Source organism: Dromiciops gliroides, chromosome 3 (genome assembly GCF_019393635.1).
Source record: "Dromiciops gliroides isolate mDroGli1 chromosome 3, mDroGli1.pri, whole genome shotgun sequence".
In the NCBI taxonomy this organism is placed as follows: Eukaryota; Metazoa; Chordata; class Mammalia; order Microbiotheria; family Microbiotheriidae; genus Dromiciops; species Dromiciops gliroides.
In genome coordinates, this window is record NC_057863.1 from 549,962,112 (window position 1) to 549,988,287 (window position 26,176).

Genomic DNA, 26,176 nt, shown 5'->3' on the forward strand with positions numbered 1-26,176 from the left:
CATAGCCAGATGTGTCTTTAAGGAAGATTGCTTTGGTAGCTTTGGGAACCCTGGAATAGAGAGAGGAGAAAGTGGTGTCCAATAAAGGTATCTGCTCCTAAATGATAGGAGGGATGGCTTCAGAGAAATCCAGGAAGGAGTGTGTGAACTGATGCAAGGTGAAATAAGCAGATCCCAGAGAACAGTTTATACAATAACAACTATAAATACAGCTTTGAAAGACGTAAGAATTCTGATCAATTCAAGAACCAACCAGCCATGATTACAGAGGATGGATAATGAAGTGGATCACCTGTGCTTCTCCTAAGGGAATAGATGGACTTAAGATGCAGAATAAGACATGCATTGGGGGGCATAGCCAATTTGGTGACTCTACCAAGAGGCCTGCTCAATGACAGGTTAGACCCTGCCTAGAATCATCATATGTTGGAGGAGTCCCCGAAACCCTGTGCTGTTTACTTCATTCTTCTGGCTCACTTTCCTTTTCTTTCTTTCTATCTTTTTATTTATTTATTTATTTTTAGCAGGGCAATGAGGGTTAAGTGACTTGCCCAGGGTCACACAGCTAGTATGTGTCAAGTATCTGAAGCCAGATTTGAACTCAGGTCCTCCTGAATCCAGGGCCAGTGCTTTATCCACTGCTCCACCTAGCTGCCTCCCTGCCCAGCTCACTTTCCATGGTGCCCCACCTCCCCCAATAGCCTTATCCAATTAAGGATGATGCTACCCTGAGGCCTGTCTACCTCCATACCCTGTTTCTAGCTCCCCTTTGTGTCCTGTCTGTCCCTATTGGAATGTAAGCTCCCTAAGTGTGGGGACGATCTTGTTTTCCTATCCCCAGTGTTTAGCACAGTGACTTAGCACAATAAATGTTTAATAAATGTTTTATGTCTGTTTGGAAATTTTTTTGCTCACCTATGCAAAATATCTTAAGGGCTTTGTTTTTCTTTTTCAAAGGAGGAGTAATCAGATTGAGAAAATTAATGCTTGCCCATTAAAAAATATTTTTTTTAAATTTAAAACAAAATTATAATATCTACTCCAGAAATACTGACTGCCCCATCCCACCAATAATGGGGATGGGGGGGGGGGACCAGCTGGATTTGATATCAAAAGAGTTAGCACAAAAGATCTGACCACTTTGCTCTTTACTGCCTGGATGACCTTAAGCAAGTCAATTCCCCTCAAGGGGTCTCAGTTTGCACAACTATAAAATGTAAGGGTTAGACTAGACGATCTCTAAACCCTATGATCTTTCTTTTGCTTTGGGAAGCACTCTCAAGACCAGGCCCCAGTGGGAACTGGGATCATTTACCAGTCCCCATCTGCAACTTGTCAAGCACGTTTTCTGAGAACAGAGGGATTCAACAGGCTGAGAGACACTTATCGCTGAGTAAGACATTAGCACAAAGATCCAGCTGGCGGGAACCCAGGGGAAACAGAGCAGGCTGGAATAACCTCCAGAGAACATAGCCAGGGCTGGCAACTCGGACCCCTTTCCCTAATCCGACCCAGAATAACCAGCGAGAATGGGTACTGAAAATGAGCATTCACCATAATCCAACAAACATTTATTAAACATCTCCTATGGGCGGTGCACTGGGCTTAGCAATAGGAGAGATAGATACATAGCTCAGGGGTGTGTGTGTGTGTGTGTGTGTGTGTGTGTGTGTGTGTGTGTGTGTGTGTGTGTGTGTGTGTGTGTGTGACCTCAGAGGAGAGCTGCCAGTAAGACATGAATAGGACCAAAGAGTATGAGAGACCAGAGAAATCAGGACATGTACCCTTGGAGGAGATGGCATTGGAGTTGGGCTGTAAAGTAAGACAGGGAGGAATTCCAAATGCAGATAGGGAAGTGAATACTTTCTCTACCTGTCTGAAATCTTTACTTCTCTCTTTCCTCTTCTCTGCTCAATGAAATCCTACCCAACCTTAGAGCATCAGTGTGATGTAAGAGAAGTACAGAACTCAGAGTGGGGAGACCTACATTTGAATCCTGCTTCTCTCTGTGGGAGTTGGTTTCACCATGTGCATCCCTTACTTTGAAAGGGTATTGGGGCAGCTAGGTGGCGCAATGGATAAAGCACTGGCCCTGGATTCAGGAGTTCCTGAGTTCAAATCCGGCCTCAGACACTTGACACTTACTAGCTGTGTGACCCTAGGCAAGTCACTTAACCCCACTGCCCCGTGTATTTAAAAAAAAAAAAAAAAGAAAGGGTATTGCGAAAATATGCCTTCTAACTCTAAATGGGTTGGGGGCGGCTAGGTGGTGCAGTGGATAAGGCACCGGCCCTGGAGTCAGGAGTACCTGAGTTCAAATCGGGTCTCAGACACGTAACACTTACTAGCTGTGTGACCCTGGGCAAGTCACTTAACCCCCATTGCTCGCCAAAAAAAAAAACTAAAAAAAAACTAAACTCTAAATGGGTTAAAGAAATGTGAATTACCCTATTAGTATGCTTTCAGACTCGGGTCTTCTAAGGCTTCATCCCTTTAATCAGAAATAGTCATGAGTAGGATGATTTCAGAAAAACCTGGGAAGACTTATATGAACTGATGCAGAGTGAAATGAGCAGAACCAGAACACTGTATACCATAACAGTAATACTGTAATGATCAACAATGAAAGACCTTGCTAATCAGATCAAGACAATGATCCAAGACCATTCCAAAGGACCTGTGATGAAATATGCCATCCTACCTCCTGAAAGAGGAATGATGAACTGAGTGCAGTTTGAAGCATACTTTTAAAAATCTTTTTTTATGTGTTTTGTTTTTTTGTGGTTTTTTTTAGTGAGGCAATTGGGGTTAAGTGACTTGCCCAAGGTCACACAGCTAGTAAGTGTTAAGTGTCTGAAGCCAGATTTGAACTCAGGTACTCCTGATTCCAGGGCTGGTGCTCTATCCACTGCACCACCTAGCTGCCCCATGTGTGTTTTCTTTAGCAACATAGCTAATATGGAAACATTCTTTGTGACTTCATATGTATAATCAATGTCATATTGCTTGCTTTCTCAAGGGGTAAAGAAAAGGGCATGATGGAGGGAGTGAATTTGGAACGCAAAATTTTTTTAAAATTAATGTTAACAATTTTCATATGCAATTGGAAAATATTTAATGAAATAAAAAAATTTAAAAACAGAAATAGTCATTCCTGCACCTCTAAAAAACCACTTCTAACAGACCTTCAGCACTTAAGAGGCATGGTGCTCTGGCGCATAGAGCACTGAATTGGCTGCTCTGATACTGACTAGCTGTGTGACCACGGGAGAGTCAGCTAACGTCTCTGTGCCCTCATCTGCAAAATGATGGGGTTGGACTGGATGACCTCTGAGGTCCCTCAGGCTCTAAATCTATGATCTGAGAAATTATATCACCAAGTAGAATATTATATCTATGTTTGGGTCTTATCGTTATGAAACAGTGAGCTCCCTGAGTTTGACATGTTCATCCCTGTTTCACCTAGCAAAGTACCTGACATGCAGGGAGCACTTAATAAATGCTTATTGATTGGTTATATCAGTGCCTCCTAGAGTGCAAACATTCATTATACACCTTCTCTGTGCAGAGCTTTATTATGAACTCTGGAGAAGATAAAGCAATTAGTAGACACTTACTATGCACAAGGCACTGTTCAAGGTGCTCCACACATAGTTAAGTAAGACACTGCCCCCACTTTCACAGAATTAACCATCTAGCAAGGGAGATAAAACATGGACATAGAATTACAGTGCCCAATATTACACATAATTATATTACATGTAGTAATATGACATACAACTCTTCATTTTCCTTCGGCTGCTCTGCTTTTATTTCCATTCTACAAATATCACATCTTCCCCCAAGACATGCTCATCACCTGAAATTTCATCATCACATAGAGACTGATCTAGCTTTGATGCTCAACACCTTCTCAGCACCCTCAGCCACCTCTCCCCTCTGGAGGGCTACAGGGTGAAGTAATAGAGCAGTAGAGTCCTCCTTAATCCTTCCTTCAGAGAGGATGCAGAACTTTCCAGGTAAACTCTTCATTTTCCTCCAGCTGTTCTGTTTGGTTGATGCCCATTCCCTCTCCTTCAGCTTCTTTTTGTGTATTGTCTGCCAGACCCCAAGGCCAGTATTGTATCTACAAGGCCACAGTGACTTTCTGGGTGCCAGGGAAGAAAATCTAAATTTTATTCAGAAGGCAAGAGGGATCACTGAAGATGTCTGAATAGTTAGTTCAAGAAAGGTTATTGCCTTTGAAAGACAGACAGGGAGGGTTGAGAATGGAAACAGTCAGGTCTGTTATTTAAATGGTCCAGGAAGGCGCTGAAGTCCTAGACTATTGTCTTTAATAAATGATTACTGAACGACTGCATCTGGATGCTCCGGCCCAGTATCTGTGGTGACCATGATTCCAAGGAGCCGGGTCAACAGGAACTAGAACCTTCCCCCACAGGAGACCAGGTACATATTTATGAAGGGAATGCTCCTGCACCTCATCTGTTCCCCCACAGTTCTAGCCAATCAGCCTGAGTAGTTATCAGATTTCCAGTGTTGGGGGTGAGATGGCCACCTTATGTGGAGTCTAAAAGGCATCTGGTTTAACCTTATCCCTTCAGGGTATGAAGCATCTCACTGAGGCAGCATCTTCAGGGCAGGAAACTTACCTCTGGGGGCTAAAAAGCACAACCAGAAATACTGATCAAGGAGCTCGGGCTTAGTAAGAGCATGCTAATAGGTGGAAGAAATGGCTACCCACACACACCGGAACCCTCAGAATCTCTGCACTGCAAAGGACCTTACTGGTCATAGGAAAAAGTTGTAAGGTGCCTCAGTGAGCTTGTAAGCCAGCCTCAACCCTGAGTAGGAACCCCACTTGTCAACATCCCTGATGAGGGTGAAGAATGGGTAAATTCACTGCTTCTTAAGGGGGCCTACTCCAATTTTAGAAATCTCTCATTATTAGAGAGTTTTATCTTCTAGCAAGTTGAAATCTGTGTCTCTAGAGACTTGATCCAGACAACCCTCCTACCCAGTCTAGAAGGTGTTACTGAAAAACATCATTTAGTACCTGCTTGAACCCAGCTATTGATGAACAGCCAGTTGGCACAGTGGATACTGCGTTGGGCTGGGAGTCAGAAAGATCTAAATTCTAATCTGACCTCAACACTAACTAGATGTGTGACCCTGGGCAAGTCACTTAATCCCTATTTGCCTCAGTTCCAGTAAACTATTCCAGTATCTTTGACAAGAAAACCCCCATGGACCTGTCACGTAGAGTTGAACACAACTGAACAATAACAACAATGATGATAAACTCAGTTACATGCAGTACCTAGATCCATTGCTAGACCTCCCCATAACTTCTGCCCTTGTTCCTAATTCTGCCCCTCAGGGCCTGTCTAAGACAGTTGTCCAGACATAAGCTACTATCTTCTCCAGTCTAAATGTTCTAGCTCTCTGTAAAATGTGAGGGGCCAGACGGGGTGAATTCAAACTTTGAAAGAAGTGGGTTCGAGTTTCACCTTTTGACATATACTGGCCATGTAATCCTGGGCAAGATATGTCACTTCTCAGCAAGGGCGCCAGACAATTCTCTAAGCCCAAGTTGCAGAGAAGGTGCCAATGTGCATGGGTAAGAAGGCTCTGCCTCACCAAGAGCTTCCCTATATCAACTAAAATACAGAGCTGGTCCAAAACTGAGAAGAATTAAATTGGTCTCTACGACCCCCTTCTAGCTGATTCTACATCAACTATAGTCCCCCATCAGAGCCCTGACGGAAGAGACTGCAAGACAGACATAGTAGGTATGGTGTGATTTCAGAATCCATTGGACTTGAAATCAGGAGGCATGCATTCAATCTTGGCTCTGGTGCTAACTCATGGGTGACCTTAGGAAGTCAATTAGGAAAGAATCGAAGTAGTATCCTGAGTCAGGAAGACCCAAGTTCAAATATGACCTCAGATATTTGCTGTGTGACCTTGGGCAAGTCAATTAATCAGTGTTTGCCTCAGTCTCTTCATCTGTATGATGGAGATAGAGACCAACATAAGTCGTCTTGACTTTTGTCTTGCCACTAGATTCAGATAACTCTGGAGGAGAGAGTGAGGCTCACTTAAATCCAATTCATGTGCAAGTCAAGACATTGCCCTTGAGATGTCATTGATCTTCTTCAAGAAAAAAGGACAAACAATGGAGATAATGATAGCACCCACCTCCCAGGATTGTTGGATCAAATGAGATAATATTTGTAAACTTCAAAGTGCTAAAAAAATGCTAGCTGCTATTTATTATTATTTCATTTTACTTTTCTGTGCCTGATTATACTTTCCTGAAAACGAAGCTGAGGGGAAGGATAAAGAAAGAAAACTACATACATTCTTTCTACCTCTATTCTACCTCTATTCCAGCATCTTCCTTATAGAAAGAAATTCAAAGAAGCTAAGAAATCACAGACTATTAAACCTGGAATGGACCTTAAAACACAGAATGTCAGAGCTGGAGATCATCTAATGCACTTGCCTCATTTTTCCAAGGAAGACACAAACAAAGAGAAAGGATCAGTGACTTGCCCAAGGTCACAGAGCAAGCACGTAGAAGAGTTGAATGTGGAACCCAGGACTTGTGACTCCCAGGCTGTGTTCTTTCCACTTACTTAAGGAAAGCAGTTAAATCAACTGAAGGGCACTGTTGTTTGCCATGACCACACACACCTAAAAACGACCATTTTATTGCTCTGATGAAGAACAAAACGCCGTTTCTTACCGGGCCTTGCTCCACTGATTCTAAGTCAAGGAACGGCTCCAAATTGGAGAAGGTAAACAGGGCTTCAGGGAACAGTCTTAAAATTTACTTTGCTGAACTGTTCTCTTATTGAAACAGTTTCCCCATTCAGGCAGAAAAAATACAGACAGGCTATGTTTTGCATGACTTCATATATATAATGGGTATCGTATTTCTTGCCTTCTCAAACTGGGGAGGGAAAGAGAGAATTTGAAGCTGAAAGTAAAATTTTAAATAAAGATAAAAATAAATATGTACTGAAAGAAATAAATAAACCTAGAAATATTTTTAAAAAGAAAATATAGTCAGAAGAAAAATTCCAGACCAAATCTTTTCAGTGTCATTTTGAGACAAACCAGAATATGCAGAGCCTGACCAGAATAACCCAGATGCCAATATTTCACTGTGGGGCTTTATAAGAATATAGTTCTGGGACTAGAGCTGTTTCATTCATTCATCCATCCACCCATGCATCTGCCCATCCATCCATCTGTCCATCCATCCAGTGAACACATAATGAGGTCCTACTGCAGATCTAGCACCGCGCTAGGCACCATGGGAGAACCAGCTCCAAACCACCCTTCAAAGGACCAGTACAAGTCCCTATCTTCCCTGACGGCTCCAGCTTATTTTGATTTCTGCTGGCATTTAAAAATACCCTTGCTCTACATAATATATATTGTGCCCTTTAATTGATGTCTAAAAGTCTCTTCTCTCCAAGTAGACTGTAAGCTACTTGAAGACAGGGAATGTGTATTCTAATTACCATCATCATTAGCCTAACACTGTAAAAGGGCACCCATTTCACTGATGTGGGTATTCCTTTCACCACCCATCCCTACCACCTCATCCTAGGCAATTCTCACCCAGGTTTTTATAAGAAATCTTCTGTAGGAGGTCTATCCAATGGACTAGAACCCTTCCTCTGGCCCTTGAGATCAATTTCTATTCTTGGGAATATAAATGAACCGAGGCGGTACAATGAAGAGAACACCGACTTAGAGCAAGAATACCTGAGTTCAAGTACTAGCTCTTCCATTTACTAACATGTCAGGTCACTGAATTTCTTAGTCTCAGTTTCCACATCTGTAGAATGGGTATAATAATAGTTGCATGAAATGTAGCCTGCATTAAGAGGCATTATGTTAAACTGAGTACAGAGAGCTGGCCTCCTGATCAGGAAGACCTGGTCTGCCTGGACCAAATATTGGCTAGGTGAGCCTCAGCAAGTCAGCTCCTCAGTACTGCCTGGCAACTCTATAAGACTATGCACAGCTAGGTGGCACAGTGGATAGACTGCTGGGCCTGGAGTCAGAAAGACCTGAGTTCAAATCCAGCCTCAGATGATGACTAGCTGTGTGATCCTAGGCAACTCACATAACCCTGTTTGCCTCAGTTTCCTGATCTGTAAAATGATCTAGAGAAGGAAATGACAAACCAGAGCAGTGTCTTTGCCAAGAAAACACCAAATGGGGTCACATAGAGTCTGACATGATTGGAACAACTGAATAACAAGAAAACAACACCTCCCAGGGTGGTTGTGAGGATAAAATGAAATACGTTCGTGAGGTGCTTAACACACTGCCTGGCACATAGTAGGTACTATATAAATGCTTATTCTCTCCTTCCCCTTCCCTGTAGGTTGCAGAGAAAACAACAATCTACACTGGTAGAGAATGTTTCTCACCAGAAGCTTCCTATACTAATAAAAATATAGCCCTAGTCAAAAAGAAAGATGAAAAGAAAAAAAACCCACATAGGGTTATGAGTAAATGTTCTAAAATCTTAAAGCATTACCCATGTCATTATCACAGAAGTAATTCTTAGGTCCATTATGCTTTTTTTTTTTCATCCCCCACAGTGCCTAGCAAAGAGTAGTAGCTTCACAAATATCATGTGATTGGCTCATTCACAGCAATACTAGCTGAATTCTGTGACATTTTTGATTAGCTATTAACATACAAGCAGGCTGCTGCCAGGAAACCTTTCCCATAAAAAGGTTTCCGAATTATTATATTTCTAAAGATTTTAGGATTCTAGGTTTTAGAACTGGAAGGAGGGGCAGCTAGATAGCGCAGTGGATAGAGCGCCGGCCCTGGAGTCAGGAGTACCTGAGTTCAAATCCAGCCTCAGACACTTAACACCTACTAGCTGTGTGACCCTGGGCAAGTCAACTTAACCCCAATTGCCTCACTAAAAAAAAAAAAAAAAAAAAAAAGAACTGGAAGGAACCTTTGAGATCATATAGGCTAGGGATATTTAACCTTGGGGGGGGCGGGTCATGGACCCCCTTCAGCAGACTACTAAAGCCTATGGACACCTTTTCAGAAATGTGTTTTTAAACGCAAAAAATAAAATACATAGGACTACAAAGAAAATTATATTGAAATATAGTTAATGATTACCAAAAAACGCAACAAGTTCATAGGAAAGGATGAGGGGAGGGGGTGGTTTCAGAAAAACCTGACAAGATCTTTTGGAACTGATGCAAAGTGAAGTGAGAAGAACCAGAAGATCATCATGCACAGTAACATGTTATAATGTTATAATGATGATCAACTGTGAAAGACTTCACTACTCTCATCAACACAATGATCCAAGACAATTCCAAAGAACTCATGATGACAAATGCTATCTACGTCCACAGAGAAAACTGATGAACTCTAACTACAAAGGGAAGTATAATTTTCTTACTTTCTTTTCTATCTTGTTTTTGAAATATAGCTAATATGGAAATATATTTTACATGATTTCACACATATAATTGATATCATATCATATTGCTTGCCTTCTCAGTGGGGGCATAGGGAGAGAATTGGGAACTCAAAATTTTAAAAGAATAGAATGTTAAAAATAAATAACAAACATGTTTAAAGTTCATAGATTCTGGTAAGAACCTCTGATATAGGCCAACCCTCTCAATTTGTAGAGGCAAAAACCAAGGCCCAGAGATATGGACCTGGGATTTGAATCCATGGCCTCTAATTCCAGAGCCAATGTTCTTTTTACTAAATTTAAAGTCTGGTGAAGAAACTTGTTCACAATGTTCAACAGAAAATCTTCACTACCTAGTAGAAATGAGCAGGTTACTAATCAATTTACCTATAACTTTTCAAAAACTCCTGGCAATTTCCTCTTCCTAACTGTTTGCTTTAAACCTTTAGAAATGGCGTTCTGATCTAAGGACTGGGGATGGCGCTCAGGATACGGCTACGCTCAAATGGCTCAGCTCCAAATGAATAAAACATCCAGATGCATCCTGGACTTAATGGTGTGCAAAGAATCATAGGAGGGCACAAGGACCTTTAGCAATTCATCAAGTCCAACCACTTCATTTTACAGATGAGAAAACTGAGGCACATAGAAGTTAGATGACTTGCCCAGAGATACGAGCAGTAGGTGAGAGAGGTGAGATTTGAATCCAAGGACTTTGGTTCCATTGAAAGTTAAGTCAATTACCCACACAGACAGCAGAGTTAAGGGTAGAACTTGAGCCTAGGCGTTCCTTGATGCAAGGCCAGCTGCAGATCATATTGCCTGTTATCAATTCAATAAACATTTAATTGATTTGCAAGGCAGTGTAACATAATGGATGGAGTTCTGGGCACAGAGCAAAGAAGACCTAGAAGAGAATCCAGCTTCTGATACTTAAATAACTATGTAGCGTGTGCTCAGTATCCTCATGTATAAATCAGAATAAAACCTGTAGGACCTACCTTACAGAACTGGCATGAGCATCTAATGAGACAGTGGATAGAAAGTGCTTCACTGAAGCCAAAAGTCCTGTCCCAAGATCAGCTACCTCTGCCCTTACTCACTGCCGCTGAACAGAGCTAGAAGAAGTCCCATGACCCAGATGACTGGGTCCACTACCAATTTATGTTCCCCAACCTCATCTGGGTCCTCACTATAGCAAGGCAGTCCTTTTGTTTCTCCTTAATCAGAGTGAAGCAGTTGAGTTCTATGGGCAAGTCAAGACGTCATTGGTCCTCTTTGAGAACGAAGGACAATAATTGATTCTCTAACCCATTCCCTAGAGAAGCTGTTCCAAGCCTCTTCTCTCCTCAAGCCTCCTTAATACCTCCTTCCCCCCACCCCCACCCCCAGACCCTCTCAGCTGAGAACCTTGCTTAATACAATGCCTGGCAGATTTTTGTTATTGTTCAGTCATTTCAGTCGTGTCCAACTCTTCATGACCCCTTTTGGGGTTTTCTTGGAAGAGATACTGATGTGGTTTGACATTTCCTTCTCCAGCTCATTTTACAGCTGAGGAAACTGAGGCAAAGAGGGTTAAGCGACTTGCCCAGAGTCATACAGCTAGCAAGTGTCTGAGGCTAGATTTGAACCCAAGAAGATGCGCCATCTAACTACCCTTCTAGGAACATAATATATGCTTAATAAATGCTACTTGACCGAATGCTTTTGTGGAAAAAATTAGGCCATGTGCCAGGCACACCTTCTTCTCCTTTTTTCCATACCAGACAATATCTCCTACTTTTTCCTCCTTCTCTGACAAAGTGGCCCTTCTCCACAAAACCAACCCCTCTAAATGTGCCTCTGATCCAGTCTCCTCCCGTCTTCTCCAACAGATGACCTATTCTTCAATCATTCCTCCTCTCTTTGATCTACTGTTTCCTTCTCTGCTGTCTAGAAACATGCCCAAGTGTCCTCTATTCTTTAAAAAAAAACCTTCACAAGAGGCAACCATCGCTTTAAGCATTGTCCTGAATCTCTCCTCCCTTTCTCAGTAAATAAAATCCTAGAAAGTTCTCTACTTCCTCCTCTTAAGTCTCCTCTCATTCATTTCTAAGCACTCTGCAATCTGCTGACCAACCTCATTACTCAAATGAAACTACTTTCCCTGGAGTTACCCATGATCTCACTTTCCAGATAGCCTTTCCTCAGTCTTCATCCTTCTTGACTTCCCCACAGATATGAATCTCTCTCTCTCTCTTTCTCTCTCTCAGCAATCAGGATTATCAGGATTAAGTCATTTGCCCAAGGTCACACAGTGCCTGAGGCAGGATCTGAACTCAGGTCCTCCTAACTCAAGAGCTGATGATTTATCCATTGTGCCACCTAGCTGCCCCTGATCACCCTCTCTCCTTGAACAATCTCTCTGGTTTTTGGTAACATTCTTCTCTCCTGGTCTTCCTCTGATGTGACTGATTCATCCTCAGTTTTCTTTGCCTACTTCCCTTCCATGTCATGTTCCTTATCCTGGAGGTTTTTCCTGAGGCTTCTCTCTAGATACTCTCCCACTTGGTGATGTCTTCAGCTCCCATGGATTTCATCATAAACTGTATGTTGATTATTACAAAATCTATATATCAAGTCCTGAACTCCAATTCCATATCACCAATAGCTTATTGGACATTTCAAACTGATGCCCTATTGACATCTCAACCTCAGCATATCCAAAAGAGAGCCCATTATTTAAAAAAAAAAACCACCAAAAACCCAAACCCCACACCTCTCCTGAATTTCTTAATTCTACTGAAGCCACCATCATCCTTCTGGTTTCTTAGGACCCCAACTTCAAATTATCCTCAGGTCTTCACTCTCTGTTACACCATATATCCAATTACTTACCAAATCTTGCCATTTCTACCATATCTTCTCTCCATCCATACTTAGTTCAGACCTCTATCATCTCTGACCCTACCTACTACAATGGTCTCTCTCTCTCTCTCTCCCCACTCTGACTCATCCTCCATACAGCTTCCAAACTTATCCTCCTTAAGTAGGTCACTCACCTACTCAATAGACTTCTGTGGCTGCCTATTATTTCTAGCATCAAATAGAAGCTGTTCCAAAAATCTTAGTACAGTGATAAGCTTTAATAGCCTATAAAATAGCTTACATAAGTTATTAGAGTTCATCACCAACTTTCAGGAAAGCTTGTATAAAATCCTCTACTTGGCATTTAAAGTTCTACATAATTTAGCCCCAATCTATCTTTCTAAAGTTACTAGGCAGCATGTCCCAGAAGTCTAAGCTTTTAATAGCTTAAAACCCCACTAAAACTTTTGGAACATGCTGCCTAATACTCCCCTCCAGCACATTACAGTATGTGAGCCCCCTGAGGGCAAGGATTATTACTTCTGTCTTTGCATCACCATCACCTGACACAGTGCTGGGCACACTTAATAAATGCTTGTCAATTGATTGGTTTTACTGCAACCAAAACACTGAGCTAGTGACTGCCCAGGAGTCCTGGAGCTGAGCTCTGAATGAAATCAGTCTCTGAAAACCAAACAACTTGGGTAAAGAAAGGAACAAAATGGTGCACCTACTTTTATCCCCTGGTAAGATGGCACGATAAAATCGGTCTTTTTTCTTCTTCTCCTCGGGGTTTGGAGGCAAAGGTTTGGAGCCGTGGTTCAGGGTCCCAGCGTCTTTCCCGCCAGCTCCAATCATAGTGCTGGTGTTTCTCATCGGAGGGGCCGGAGGCTTGTCCTGGATGTCCACACCGTTACTGGACATCTTCACAAGGAACCGCTACTACAATGGGAGATGGGGGAGAAGAACAGAGAGAGAGAGAGAGAGAGAGAGAGAGAGAGAGAGAGAGAATTCAATCTCAATATTTTGAAGCAACAAAGAATCAAAAACATGAGTTAAACATCTAGGTAGCACAGTGGATAGAGCACTGGAGATGGAGCGAGGAAGACCTGATTTCAAATCCAGCCTCAGACACATCCTAGCTGCGTGACCCTGGGTAAGTCATTTCACTCTGTTTGCCTCAGTTTCCTCATCTGTAAAATGAGCTGGAGAAGGAAATGGCAAATCACTCCAGGGTCTTGGCCAAGAACACCCCCCACCCCACCCCCTAAAATACCTATGTTTGCACCCATTTTTCCAGGCAGCATGACATGATGAATTAATCCAGTCAATCAATCCGTCAATAAACAATTATTAAGCATCTACTATGCATGAGGGACTGGGTTAAGCTCTAGACTAGACTTGGAAGTTAGGAAGACCTAGGTTGGAATCCCACCACCAGCTCCTAATTGTGTGGACATGGATAATCCTTCACTTTGCCTGCTTGAAAATCAGTTTCCTCATCTACAAAATAGGGATAAACTATCTCACAGAGTTGTCCTGAGGTTCAAATGGGATAAGGTATGTAAAGAGTTTTATAAACCTCTTAGCATGATAGAAATGCAAAATATATCTCTTATTGCAGGCCCAACAGCAGAAAATCCTCACATGTATATGGTATTTTATCCTCAACAAATACTTCCCCAAGCAGGCTCTTATCTGCCCTTCCCGACAGCCCTAGGAGGGGGGCAGGGCAGCAGGGAGCCCCGTTTAGTGGTCTGAGTCTCAGAGCTGGAATGACTTGTCCGGGTCAAAGCTGAGTCAGACTGCAAAGCCACGACTTCTCATTCCAAATACAGTGCTCTCTTCACCACACTTGTCTTGGCTCACCTTCCTAAATAACTTTTAGCTGAGTCCTTGCTGACAACTCAAAAGCACATGGAGGCCAGGTCAGGAAGTCAGGAGATGGGGGTTCCAGTCCCAGCTCTACCCCTGATTGACTCACTCTGTGTGTGTGTGTATGTGTGTATACACTCGCTCATGCACACACGTGTGCACATGCACACCAGACCTTGAGCAAGCTGCCTTCCCCCCTCTCATCTGTAAAAAGGAGATAATAATCCCTGCTCAGGCACCCAAACAGGGATGTGAAGAAAACTCGGTAAATGCTAAAGGATCAGACACTGCTTTATAAACCAGCAGTCATCATCCAAATGTCCACCATTGTGATTACTGTCTAAGAAAGAGAAATGAGCTCAGGTCAGAGAAAAAAAGAACTTCCTCATGATGAGAGCTATCCATAGCATGGGCTGCCTACCTCAAGAAGGGGGGAGTTCCCTGCACCAGAGAGAGTCCTGAGCTTGGAGTCAGGAAGAAGCTGGTCACAGATACTTCCTGGAGGTGTTTCCCTGGGCAAGTCACTTAACCTGTTTGTCTCATTTTTCTCAACTAAAACGGGAATCAAAATAGGTCCTATTTCCCAGGGTTGTTGTGAGGATCAAATGAGATAATAATTGTAAAGCACTTTGCAACCCCTTAAAGCACCACATAAATGCTAGCAATTAATAACTACTTTCAAGCAAAGAGTAAAGAATTGATCACTGGCTAAAGATACTGTAGAAGAGATTAAGGTACAAGTATAAACTTGATGGCAAGACCCCAGAACAATCATTTCCCTTACTCTAGATGCCGAGCCTAAGCTCACATGAGCCTTTCTTGTTTACATCATGACACATCGTTGACTCATCCTGAGCTTGCCATCACACTGCTGTCTAGTTATGGATGCCTCATCCTGCTGTACTTTTGCAGCTCCTCTTGGGTCTCCATAATTATTATTATTATTATTATTATTATTATTATTATTATTATTATTATTTTGGTGAGGCAATTAGGGTTAAGTGACTTGCCCAGGGTCACACAGCTAATAAGTGTCAAAGGTCTGAGGCCAGATTTGAACTCAGGTCCTCCTGAATCCAGGGCCAGCACTCTATCCACTGCACCACCTAGCTGCCCCTCCATTAAATTTAATCTCAACAGATTTGAGTCATCATTCTAATCTGTCATCATCCTTTGGGGATCTTTTTGGACTGGAATCCAACTCTTGGGATTCCAAGTCTAGCACTCTTTCTACCATGCCACACTGGGAGGAGAAAACAGCCAAAATCTAAATAAGGAAAAGGAAAGATCTTTGCAAAGTGATTGAAGCAAGACGTTTCAGCGAAACTTTCTGCCCTTTAATCCCCCTTGCTATGTCGATGTGCCCAGGATTAAGGAAGATGAGCTACTAATGCAGAGGGGCCATGATGGGCCATCCAAGGCCACAAGCCAAAATCCTGGAGACACTACTTACTCTGCCCTGGTGAAATGCATGTTCCTGCTTAACGAGATTTCAGAAACTAATTATAAGTGGATCATGATGAGGTGATGGCTTCACCAGGCTTTCCCAATACCTCCAGAGTTCCAGGGAACACTAATAATTTATGAACAACTAATTATATTCAAGTATTAATTATGCATTGGCTAAATGGCTCTACAGTAATAATCGTGAGGTTCCAGGGAATAATGGCTAGTGTGTTACCTTTCTCTAGGAAACCTTAAAATCCAAGTAATCTCCTTGCATGCTCTCAGGTCCCAGAAGGAAATGGGAAGTGGTCAGTTACGCTCATTTGACAGAGGGAAAAAATAAGGCCCCGGAAGATCAAGTGACTTCCCCCAAGCAACTCGGAGGCATTGTATCTATAAATGTCTCCATGCCAATAAAAGAATGGGGGGGGGTAGTTAAGGACCATCTGACAGGTCTAATGTTTAATGGGGGGAACTTAATCAGAATCTGAGCCAAAGTGGGTATGACTGAAATGGAGGAACAATGGTTTTTGCTACCCACATTCAAAGGAGAGATACAGCTAACATCATATACAAGTCAGGAGAATTACTAAACAATAGAGCTAGAAGGGCTAGGGTTCTAAGCCAGAGCTTAGAATAAAGCCCAAAGAGTGAAAGAGATGGAAGGAGCCCCAGAAAACTAAATGTTTAAGAATAGATGGGGGGCAGCTAGATGGCACAGTGGTTAAAGCACCGGCCCTCAATTCAGGAGTACCTGAGTTCAAATCCGACTTTAGATACTTGACACTTACTAGCTGTGTGACCCTGGGCAAGTCACTTAACCCCCATTGCCTGCCAAAACAAACAAAAAAAAAAGAATAGATAGGAATCCTAGACTGGAGGGAATCTCAGAAAACTGATTGTTAACCATTGGTAGATACTTGGAAAGATTGACATGAACTGATGCAAAGAGAAGTGAGCAAAACCAGGAGAACATTGTACAGAATAATAGCAATACTGTACAATGAAGAACTATGAATGAATGGCTTAGGTATTCTCAGCAATACGATGATCCAAGACATTCCCAAAGGACTCGTGATGAAGCATGTTATCTGATACTCTCTGAATACAGACTGAAGCATGCGATTTTTCACTTTCTTTATTCCTTTCATTCTTTCTTTTGAATCTTCTTATACAAAATGACTAATATGGAAATATTTTACATGACTGCACAAGTATAAACTCTATCGGATTACTTATCACCACAGGGAGAGGGAAGGCATAGAAGCTGGAACTCAAAACTTTTAAAAAATGTTTTTAAAAATTATCTCAACATGTAATTGGAGAAAAAAATATTATAATGTGTTTAAAGAATTGGTAGGGGGCAGCTAGGTGGCACAGTGGATAGAGCACCGGCCCTGGAGTCAGGAGTACCTGAGTTCAAATCCGGCCTCAGACACTTAACACTTACTAGCTGTGTGACCCTGGACAAGTCACTTAACCCCAATTGCCTCACTAAAAAAAAAAAATTAATTAAAAAAAAGAAGAAGAAGAATTGGTAGGACCCCTAGAATGAAGAATGACAAAACTGAAAAGGGTCTTAGATGATGAAAAAATGAGCAACACTAACAAAGAAAGAAAAGGGCAAATAAGACACAGTCATGATGGGGTTGTTGTTTTTTTTCTTTTTGGGTTTTTTGTTTGGAGGTTGTTTGTTTTGTTTTGTTTTGTTTTGGTTTGGTTTGGTTTGGTTTGGTTTTTTGCAGGGCAATGAGGGTTAAGTAACTTGCCCAGGGTCACACAGCTAGTAAGTGTCAAGTGTCTGAGGCTGGATTTCAGTTCGGGTCCTCCTGAATCCAAGGCCAGTGCTTTATCCACTGCACCACCTAGCTGCCCCCAAGATGGTTTTTTTAATAAAATAAACACATCCACGAATAACTATAATGCATTATAACAGAAGAGGCATAGAGAAAGGCTGGCTACAAGTGCTCTAGAAATGAAAAAACAATCATTACTGACTTAGGTGAAAACAAAGTTTTCCTGGAGGAGGTGACATGTCAGCTGGGCCTGGAAAGATGGGAAGGATTTCAACAGACAAGTGAAGGAACAGAAATGGAATGATTAAAGGCATAATAGCATGGTAGCAGGAGACACATTGGTGGGATGTTAGGTGGTTCAGTTTGACTGAATCATAAGATATATGAAGGGGAAGAGGCAGCTAGGTGGCACAGTAGATAAAACACTGGCCCTGGATTCAGGAGGATCTGAGTTAAAATCTGGCCTCAAACACTTGACACTTACTAGCTGTGTGACCCTGGGCAAGTCACTTAACACTCACTGCCCCACACAGTAGGGTAGAAAGGTGGGTTTGTAGGGGAGAGGTGGTACTTGGATACCAGGGTAAGAAGTTCAGACTTGAACTGGGGAAGCACTGAATTTTGTAGGAAGCAGGGAACAATGTGATACAGTCAGACCTGTGCACTGGGAAGATTATTCTGCCAAACAACACAGGATGGACTGTAGGAAAAGAGTATGAAAGCTGTTGAAAAGACTATTTATCAGCTCAGTCTGGAGGTGATGAGGTGATGGCAATGGGAATGGAAAGGAGCAGACATAAAAAATAGAAGTGAAGGAAGAAGAATCAGCAACTCCAGTCAAATGATGGATACATAAGTGTTGGAGACAGGCTTCCTCATTTACATATAAGAAATGTCTTATCAAGCAAAGACAGAGGAAGCTAAAAGGGTGTTGGACTTAGAAGTCAGAAAACCCAAGTGCTAATCCCTATTCTGCCATCAATTCACTGTAACCTCAAGTGAGTCACTTACTCTCTCTCTCTCTTTTTTTTTTTTGGTGAGGCAGTGAGGGTTAAGTGACTTGCCCAGGGTCACACAGCTAGTAAGTGTCAAGTGTCTGAGGCCGGATTTGAACTCAGGTCCTCCTGAATCCAGGGCTGGTGCTTTATCCACTATACTACCTAGCTGCTCCCAAGTCACTTACTTTCTATGGGCTTCTGTCTCCTCCTCTGTTAAAAGGACCAAAAGACCAGTGAGTTTCCTTCTAGCTCTGATTTCCTCCAATATTGTGATTCCAAGATTATGTGATTTCACTAAACACTGAAAACTGAACCTTTGTAGCTCTATGCCCTTAAGGACAAGCATTCAGGCCCGAACACAACAGCCTCCCTTCTCCAGAGTAGTAGCACTATGTGTAAAACAAACACTCATAAAACCCCAGGCAAAGCTCCCTATGAGAAACAAGAAGGCAAAGGGGTAACTTAATAAATGTCTTCCAGTTATTACACAAAGGAGGATAACCACCTGTTTCCCACTGCATACAGAATAAGGGGTCAAGGGCTTAAAACCTTGGGAACAGAGAAAGAATCACAGAATTAAAGTATGTGAGGGCTGAAAGGGAGCTTCAAACATAAACTATTAGAGATAGGAGGGGCTTTAGAATGTAGAATGTTAAAACAAATAAAGTCAGACCTGGATGAAGCTTAGAAAAACACAGCCGGAATATTTAAGAGATGAGAGGGACCTCAGAAAACAGACTTTAAGAACAAAGGCTGTAACTTCTCGAAGAGAACATTAACATAGAATGCTGGCTTGTACAATATTTGAATAGTGGCGAACCTTACAATACAAATTGTCAGACCCAAGAGGACCTCTGGGGTCACTTAATCCAAGCTCCTTATTTTACAACTGAAGAAACTGAGCCCAGAAGGAGAAGTAATCCAAGGTCACACAGTGAGCCAATGGTTGAACAGGGACTCAAAACCCAGAAAACCCCGATCTCCTACCTCCCAGTTTAGGGCTTTTGAAGAATTTCTTGACTTTTAGAAGTTTATTAAGATAATGAAATGAATGGTTTGCTGAGGAACCAAAGTACAGTATTCCTGAATCCAAAAGGCTGTTATATGGTAGAAAAGAAAACTGCAAATGGATTCCAAAGATACAAATTCAAATCTTGGCTTAGCCACATAATACCTGTATGGCCTTGGACAAAGCATTTAACTCCCCAGGGCCTTAGTTTCCCCATCTATCAATAGAAGGAGGAGGAAGAGGATACTTGAATTAGGTCAAGTGTCCAACTCATGGCCCAAGAGCTCATTATCTGGCTAAGCAGATTAAAATGTAATTGGAAAATGTTTAAACAAAATAAATAAAAATACAGTACAACATAGATAATGTTAACTTGTGGTTTTCCACATCTATATGCACCCCATAGGGATCTGTTTCTATTTGAGTTTGACACCACTGGACTAGATGGTCTTTGAGGCCCCTTTCAGTTTTTTGTTGTTGTTGTTGGGGGTTTTTTTGGTGAGGCAGTTGGGGTTAAGTGACTTGCCCAGGGTCACACAACTAGTAAGTATTAAGTGTCTGAGGCTGGATTTGAACTCAGGTCCTGCTTAATCCAGGGCCAGTGCTCTATCCACTGTGCCACCTAGCTGCCCCTCCTTTCAGTTTTAAGTCTATGATCCTCTTCTACTTCCCACAGTAGTTATTCCAAGCCCCTTCATTGCTAAAGGCCTCCCAGACCTTCTCCTCAAACCCACCTGACACCTCCCCGTCTCCCAAGCTGAGAACCTTGACTCTTACTTTACTGGAAAAAATTGGTCATTTGATATGAACTCCTTCTTAACCCATTCTCTTCATCCCCAAAACCTCTTGACACCATCTCCTATTCTCTCCTCCTTTCCCCTGCCTCTAAAATGGACACGGCCCTTTTCCTTGCCAAAGCCAGCCCCTCCACATGTGTACTTGATCCCATCCCCTCCAGTCTTCTCCAAAAGATTGCAATGTCAGTTGTCTTCTCTCTCAAGTCTTTAATCTCTATCAACTAGTTCCTTTCCTGTTGCTTACAACTGGCCTTCTTTATTCCTCACTTGTAACACTCTATCACTAATCTTCATGCCTTTACACTGACCATTCCCCAAGGCTGGAAAGTACTCCCTCCTTATCTTTATCTAATACAGTCCCTCTCTTCCTTTAAGATACAGTTAAACAGGGGCAGCTAGGTGGCACAGTGGATAGAACACCAGCCCTGCAGTCAGGAGTACCTGAGTTCAAATCCGGCCTCAGACACTTAACACTTACTAGCTGTGTGACCCTGGGCAAGTCACTTAACCCCAATTGCCTCACTAAATTAAAAAAAAAAAAAGATACAGTTAAACACCATCTTCTACATGAAGCCTTTCACAATGAACTCAAATGCTAGTACCTTCCCTCTCAAACTACTTTGTATTTAACTTCTTTGTCTATATTACCTTTATATGCATGCTATAATACTTTTATGTGCCATAAAGTTATAATAGTGGTGGACCTCAATTTACCCACTTCAGAACTAGATGAATATAACAAGAAAGAAGTTAAGAACTTGAAAAGATTATTACAAACATCAGGGATGATAAACCTTGCAATTACTGATGGTAACAGAAAGGAGTTTACATATTGCTCAGCTGTAGATCACTTCACTTTCCTAGGCCTTATCTATAAAATGAGGAAGACTTAGTAGATGGCCTCAGAGGTCCTTTCCAGGCCTAGAGTTGTAAATCTGTGACTCTAGAGATGAGCAGCAGTATAGTGTATTAAAATCTCAGCTTGGATACTTACAAGCTCTCTGACTTTAGAAGAAAAAAAAATAACTGCCACCTCTCTTAAGATTATTTCTTCATCTATAAAATGAGGATAATAATTCCCTATCACCTACCTCACAGGATTGTTGCAAAGGCAAGCACTTGAAAAACCTTATAATGTCATGAAGAAATGAGCGCTTGCTTCTGCAGCTGCTGTTGTTATAGTTTTTATTCATTTTAAGGCAGGGCCTAGAGGTTTGCAGTGGCTCACTGGCCCAATAGAATGCTGCAGCTTGGTATTTGCTGGGGTGGTTGTTTTGTTTTGTTTTGTTTTTTCTGGTATCTGTTTGGCCCATGGCCTGCTACAAAAGCCTTTGGTCCTTTCCCCTGACTATTACTGGAACACCACAAAGCTGAAGATATTTCGTAGAGGCTGGAAGGAGTGAAGAGGGGGAGAAAAGGGAACTTCATACCTTTTCATCGACTCATGGGACCTGAGTCAAAATAGGACCAGAGGTCTTGCCCAGCCCCTACCAGAAGCATGAATCATGTCCACAGGGAGAGCTCACTGTTATATTTTTCTGGACTAGCAGATAAAAAATACTAGATTAACAGGAAAGAGACCTGGGTTCTCATCCTGAATTTTCCCCTAACTCAATGTATCACCTTGGGCAACTCAGTTCAGTAAACAGAACAATGACGTGGGAGTCAGACCCCAGGTTCTACTTCTGGATCTAGCCTTTGCTAGCTGTGTGTGGCCCACGGCAGATCACTTCTATCTTGCTTGTTTCCTCCTTGGTAAAATGAAGAGCAAATAGATGGCCTCTAAAGGTCCCTTACAACCCCAATACATCTATTTCTTGGTCACTTCCTCAAGGTGAGCCTCAGTTTCCTCATCTGTGAAGTGAAAATAGCTTCTCAGCTCGCATGATTATCCTCAGGATAATACTGGATATGAAGAATCCAAAAGAAGTTCCCCAAAATAAGAGTGGAAGTCTTTAAGCAAAGGCTGGGTCAACATTTCTTGGAAATGTTTAGTAGGGACTGAAGGTCAGTGAGCACAGACTGTACCATATGGCCTCTGAGATTCTTTTAACTCTCAGATTCTGCGACTACAAAAAGGGAATCAACCTTACGTAAAACACATGGTATCAGCCAGCGTCTCTGGGGAAGGTCTCTGGAAATGAGGATATTAGATTGAAGTCCAAATCTGTAGGCAAGAGCTGGAAGACCAGGGCTTGAATCTCAGCAGTGCCAGGATTGGAACACAGGTCTTTTGACTCCAAATCCATGGATGGAGAAGAAAAAAAAAAAAAGCAGGCAGGAGAAAAGGAAAAGAAAAGAAAAGGTAGAAAAAGAACAGAAGAGGAAAGGAGGAGGAATAAGGCAGAGAGGAAAAAGGAAGGACCTGAAGGAAGAGAACAAAAAAAGAAAAGGAATAAAAGGAGGAGAAGGGGCACAAAGATGAACAGAAGAAATAGCAAGGACATCAGGAAAGAGGAAGAAAAACCAAAGAAACAGCCCAGGCAGCTGTTTCTGGCTCTGAGCTGCTTAACAATTTTACAAGTGACTTGGGCAAAAGCATGGATAAGAGTATCTTATGATACAAAGCAGGGAGGAACAGTTAACACCATCCTTCCTCATCATCATAGCTACTACATTAAGTGCCTACTACGTGCAAGGCACTATACTGAGAGCTTTACAGATGTCTTCTCATTTAACCCTTACAACAACCGTGGGAGGTAGGTGCTGTTATTATTCCCATTTTACAAATGAGAAAACTGAGGCAGATGAGTTAAGTGACTTGCCCAGGGTCACACAGCTAGTAAATGAGGTTTGAACTCACATTTAAACTCAGGTCTTCCCAGCTCCAGGCCCAGGGCTCTATCCACTGCACCACCTCAATGCCCAGTATCTTAGATGACAAAGATCTCAAGCTAGAACAATGGGCACAAACTAATAATAAGAAATGTAATAGGTAGTTTTTAGAGACACATGTAGGTTCAAAAATTCAACTTCACAAGTACTAGATGGCAGGGGAGGCGTGAGTAAAATTTTTTGTCTAAAAAATATCTGGAGGTTTGAGTGGCCTACATGTTCAAAATGAGTCAACAGGACAGGGTGGCAGCCCAAAAAGCTCACATCACCTAAGATTGCTGCACCTTAAGCAGGAGAAGATCATCCTGTTACATTCCACCCTGGTCAGGCCACACCCATCAGATCCTATCTGTTAGCAAAGCAGCCAGAGAATGTCCAGAGAAGGGAATGGCACACTATGCCAAGATGGGATGAAGGAACTGGAAGTGTTCATTAAGCCTGGAGAGAAGAAGCTTGAGGACCAACATGGTCTGTCTTCAAATATCTGAGGGGCTTTCATAAGGAAGAAGGGTAAGACTTCAGTTCTAGGGGCAGCTAGGTGGCGCAGTGGATAAAGCACAGGCCCTGGATTCAGTAGGACCTGAGTTCAAATCCAGCCTCAGACACTTAACACTTACTAGCTGTGTGACCCTGGGCAAGTCACTTAACCCCCATTGCCCTGCCAAAAAAAAAAAAAAAAAGACTTCAGTTCATCCCGGTGGGACTGAAGATAGGAAGTTTTAAATTCAGTGAAGGTAAAGACTTCCTAATCATGGAAATTTGCAAAAGCAGAATCTTCTTTAGGGAAATCCTAACAGAGTACATCCTATTTGAACACTCTCAGAGACAGGAATCTTACCACCTAAAGAGGCAACACATTCCACTGTGGGAAAGGAAGAAAAGGAAACTCTACTTCATACCTCTGGGACCAAAGAGATCCTTTAAATGAATTCTTTTCCCACATAACAGCCCCTCAGATTTTGTTTTGTCTTGCGGGCCAGATTTGAACTCAGGTCCTCCTAAACCCAGGGCTGGTCCTTTATCCACTGTGCCACCTAACTGCTCCCAGTTTTTTGTTTTGTTTTTTTCCATCAGATTTTTTTAAAGCTGCTACCCTATCCTTCTGACTCCACACCCCCTCAGTTCATTCAAGAGAGCTTGTTATGGCCTGGTCTCCAGTTCTCATTCGGGTCATCTTTATGCAGACGTGCTTCAAGTTTAACAACAGCCTTCCAAAGGCACATCATCCAGAACCGAACACAACACTCCAGTGTGGTCTGGTCAGGACAGAGCACAAAAGGACTATCTATGTCTCTGAACACCAGGCCTCTCCTAAGTCAGCCTAAGCTGAAGTTATCGTCGGTTTTTTAGGTTTAATGATAAAAAGCCTTTTCCAACCACAACCCAAGTTTTAACTTCATTCGACAAAGATCCTGCTGAGTTATTGTGTGTGTGAGCAACGCTCCTAATGCATCACTTAGAGAGGTAGAAAGATGAAGAGGAGGCAGCTTCTGCCCTTATAAAATTTATAGTTCAAAAGGGGAGAAAGAGAAAGCTCACTGGCCAAATTTGCCATTCAGTCATTCAACAAACATTAAGACCCAACTGTGCCCAAAGCTCTTTGCTGGACACTGCAAATATTATATGATAAACCTCTGAAAGAACTGCATGTGGTGGCAAAGAACTGGAGTTGAATCTCCTCTCTACTAGTCACCAATTGGGTGACCTCTGCCAAGTCCCTTCACTTCTCCGGATCTCCTCTATAAAATCGGGGGCTGGTGCAGTGAATAGAGTGCCAGGTGTGGAGTCAGGAAGACGAGTCTTCCTGAGTTCAAATATGGCCTCAGATACTCAGCTGTGTGACCTTGGGCATGTCCCTTCACCCTGTTTGCCTCAGTTTCTTCATCTGTAAAATGATCTGGTGAAGGAAACGGCAAATCAGCCCAGTATCTTTGCCAAGAAAACCCCAAGTGGGGTCACAAAGATTGAAAACAACTGAACAACAATGGTTCCAAAACCTATGACCCACAGGCTGGGGAAGGGCTGAGATAGTGGTAGAATGAGACTACAGAGGCCAGGGAAAATTTCACTGAGAAGGCCTTAAAGAGAGGAACATCAGTCATCAGGGGTTGGGGGAAATGAGAAGAATCATAGATTCAAACCCAAAAACATACAGAATCTCTGCACTGAATAGGATTTCAGAGTCCATACTGTACAAACCAAGGCAGCATGGCACAGTAGCCAGAGAACTGGACTTGGGAATCAGAGACACCTGGATTCAAATATAACCCCTGACCCTTGTGAACAGGGTCAAGTCACCTAACCCCTCTAGGCTTTAGTTCCTCATCTATAAAATGAAGACACTGGATCATAATGTCTCTAAGGTCTCATCTAGCTCTAAGCCCATAGGCCTGCATTCTATAAGCAAGAATGCCCCCTCTACAACAGTTTCTTAATCTTTTGGGGGTCCTGGGCCCACTTGGTAGCAGTCTAGTGTAGCCTAGACCCCTTCTCAGAGACATGTTTCTTTTTTCTTTTTTTTTTTAGTGAGGCAGTTGGGGTTAAGTGACTTGCCCAGGGTCATACAGCTAGTAAGTGTTAAGTGTCTGAGGCCGGATTTGAACTCAGGTACTCCTGACTCCAGGGCCGGTGCTCTATCCACTGCGCCACCTAGCTGCCCCAGAGACATGTTTCTTAAATGAATATATGTTGTTTCTGTTATTCAGTCATTTTGGTCCCGTCCAACTCTCCGTGACCCTAATTTAGGCTTGTCTTAGCAAAGATACTGGAGCGGTTTGCCATTTCCTTCTCCAGCTCATTTTACAGATGAGGAAACTGAGGCAAATGGGAGTAAGAGACTTGGCCAGCAATGTTGGGAGCTTGAACGGGAATGTGAAATTAGGTTGGACAAACTAGCTAAAGTCAAATTGGGAAGGACTTGAGTTCGAAAGGACCTCAGAATAGATCTGATGCAACTCCCCCTACCCCCACTTTACAGATGAAGAAACTGAGTCCCAAGGAGTTTAGGTCATTGACTCCGGGTCCCACAGGTAGTGTCAGAGATGAGATGAGGAGTTTGTAGTTCATCCCTGAGCAAAAGGAAGCAATAG

The 26,176-nt window shown here is 42.4% G+C and overlaps 1 protein-coding gene across 1 annotated transcript in view; it reads right to left on the reverse strand.

Annotated features, from left to right (window-relative positions):
* PAK1 (p21 (RAC1) activated kinase 1) overlaps positions 1 to 26,176 on the reverse strand; it is a 121,364-nt gene that overhangs the window by 84,597 nt on the left and 10,591 nt on the right. The window contains 1 exon segment of the mRNA XM_043993208.1: positions 13,066 to 13,273. Coding sequence (XP_043849143.1) covers positions 13,066 to 13,255 — 190 coding nt within the window. The 5' untranslated portion in view covers positions 13,256 to 13,273.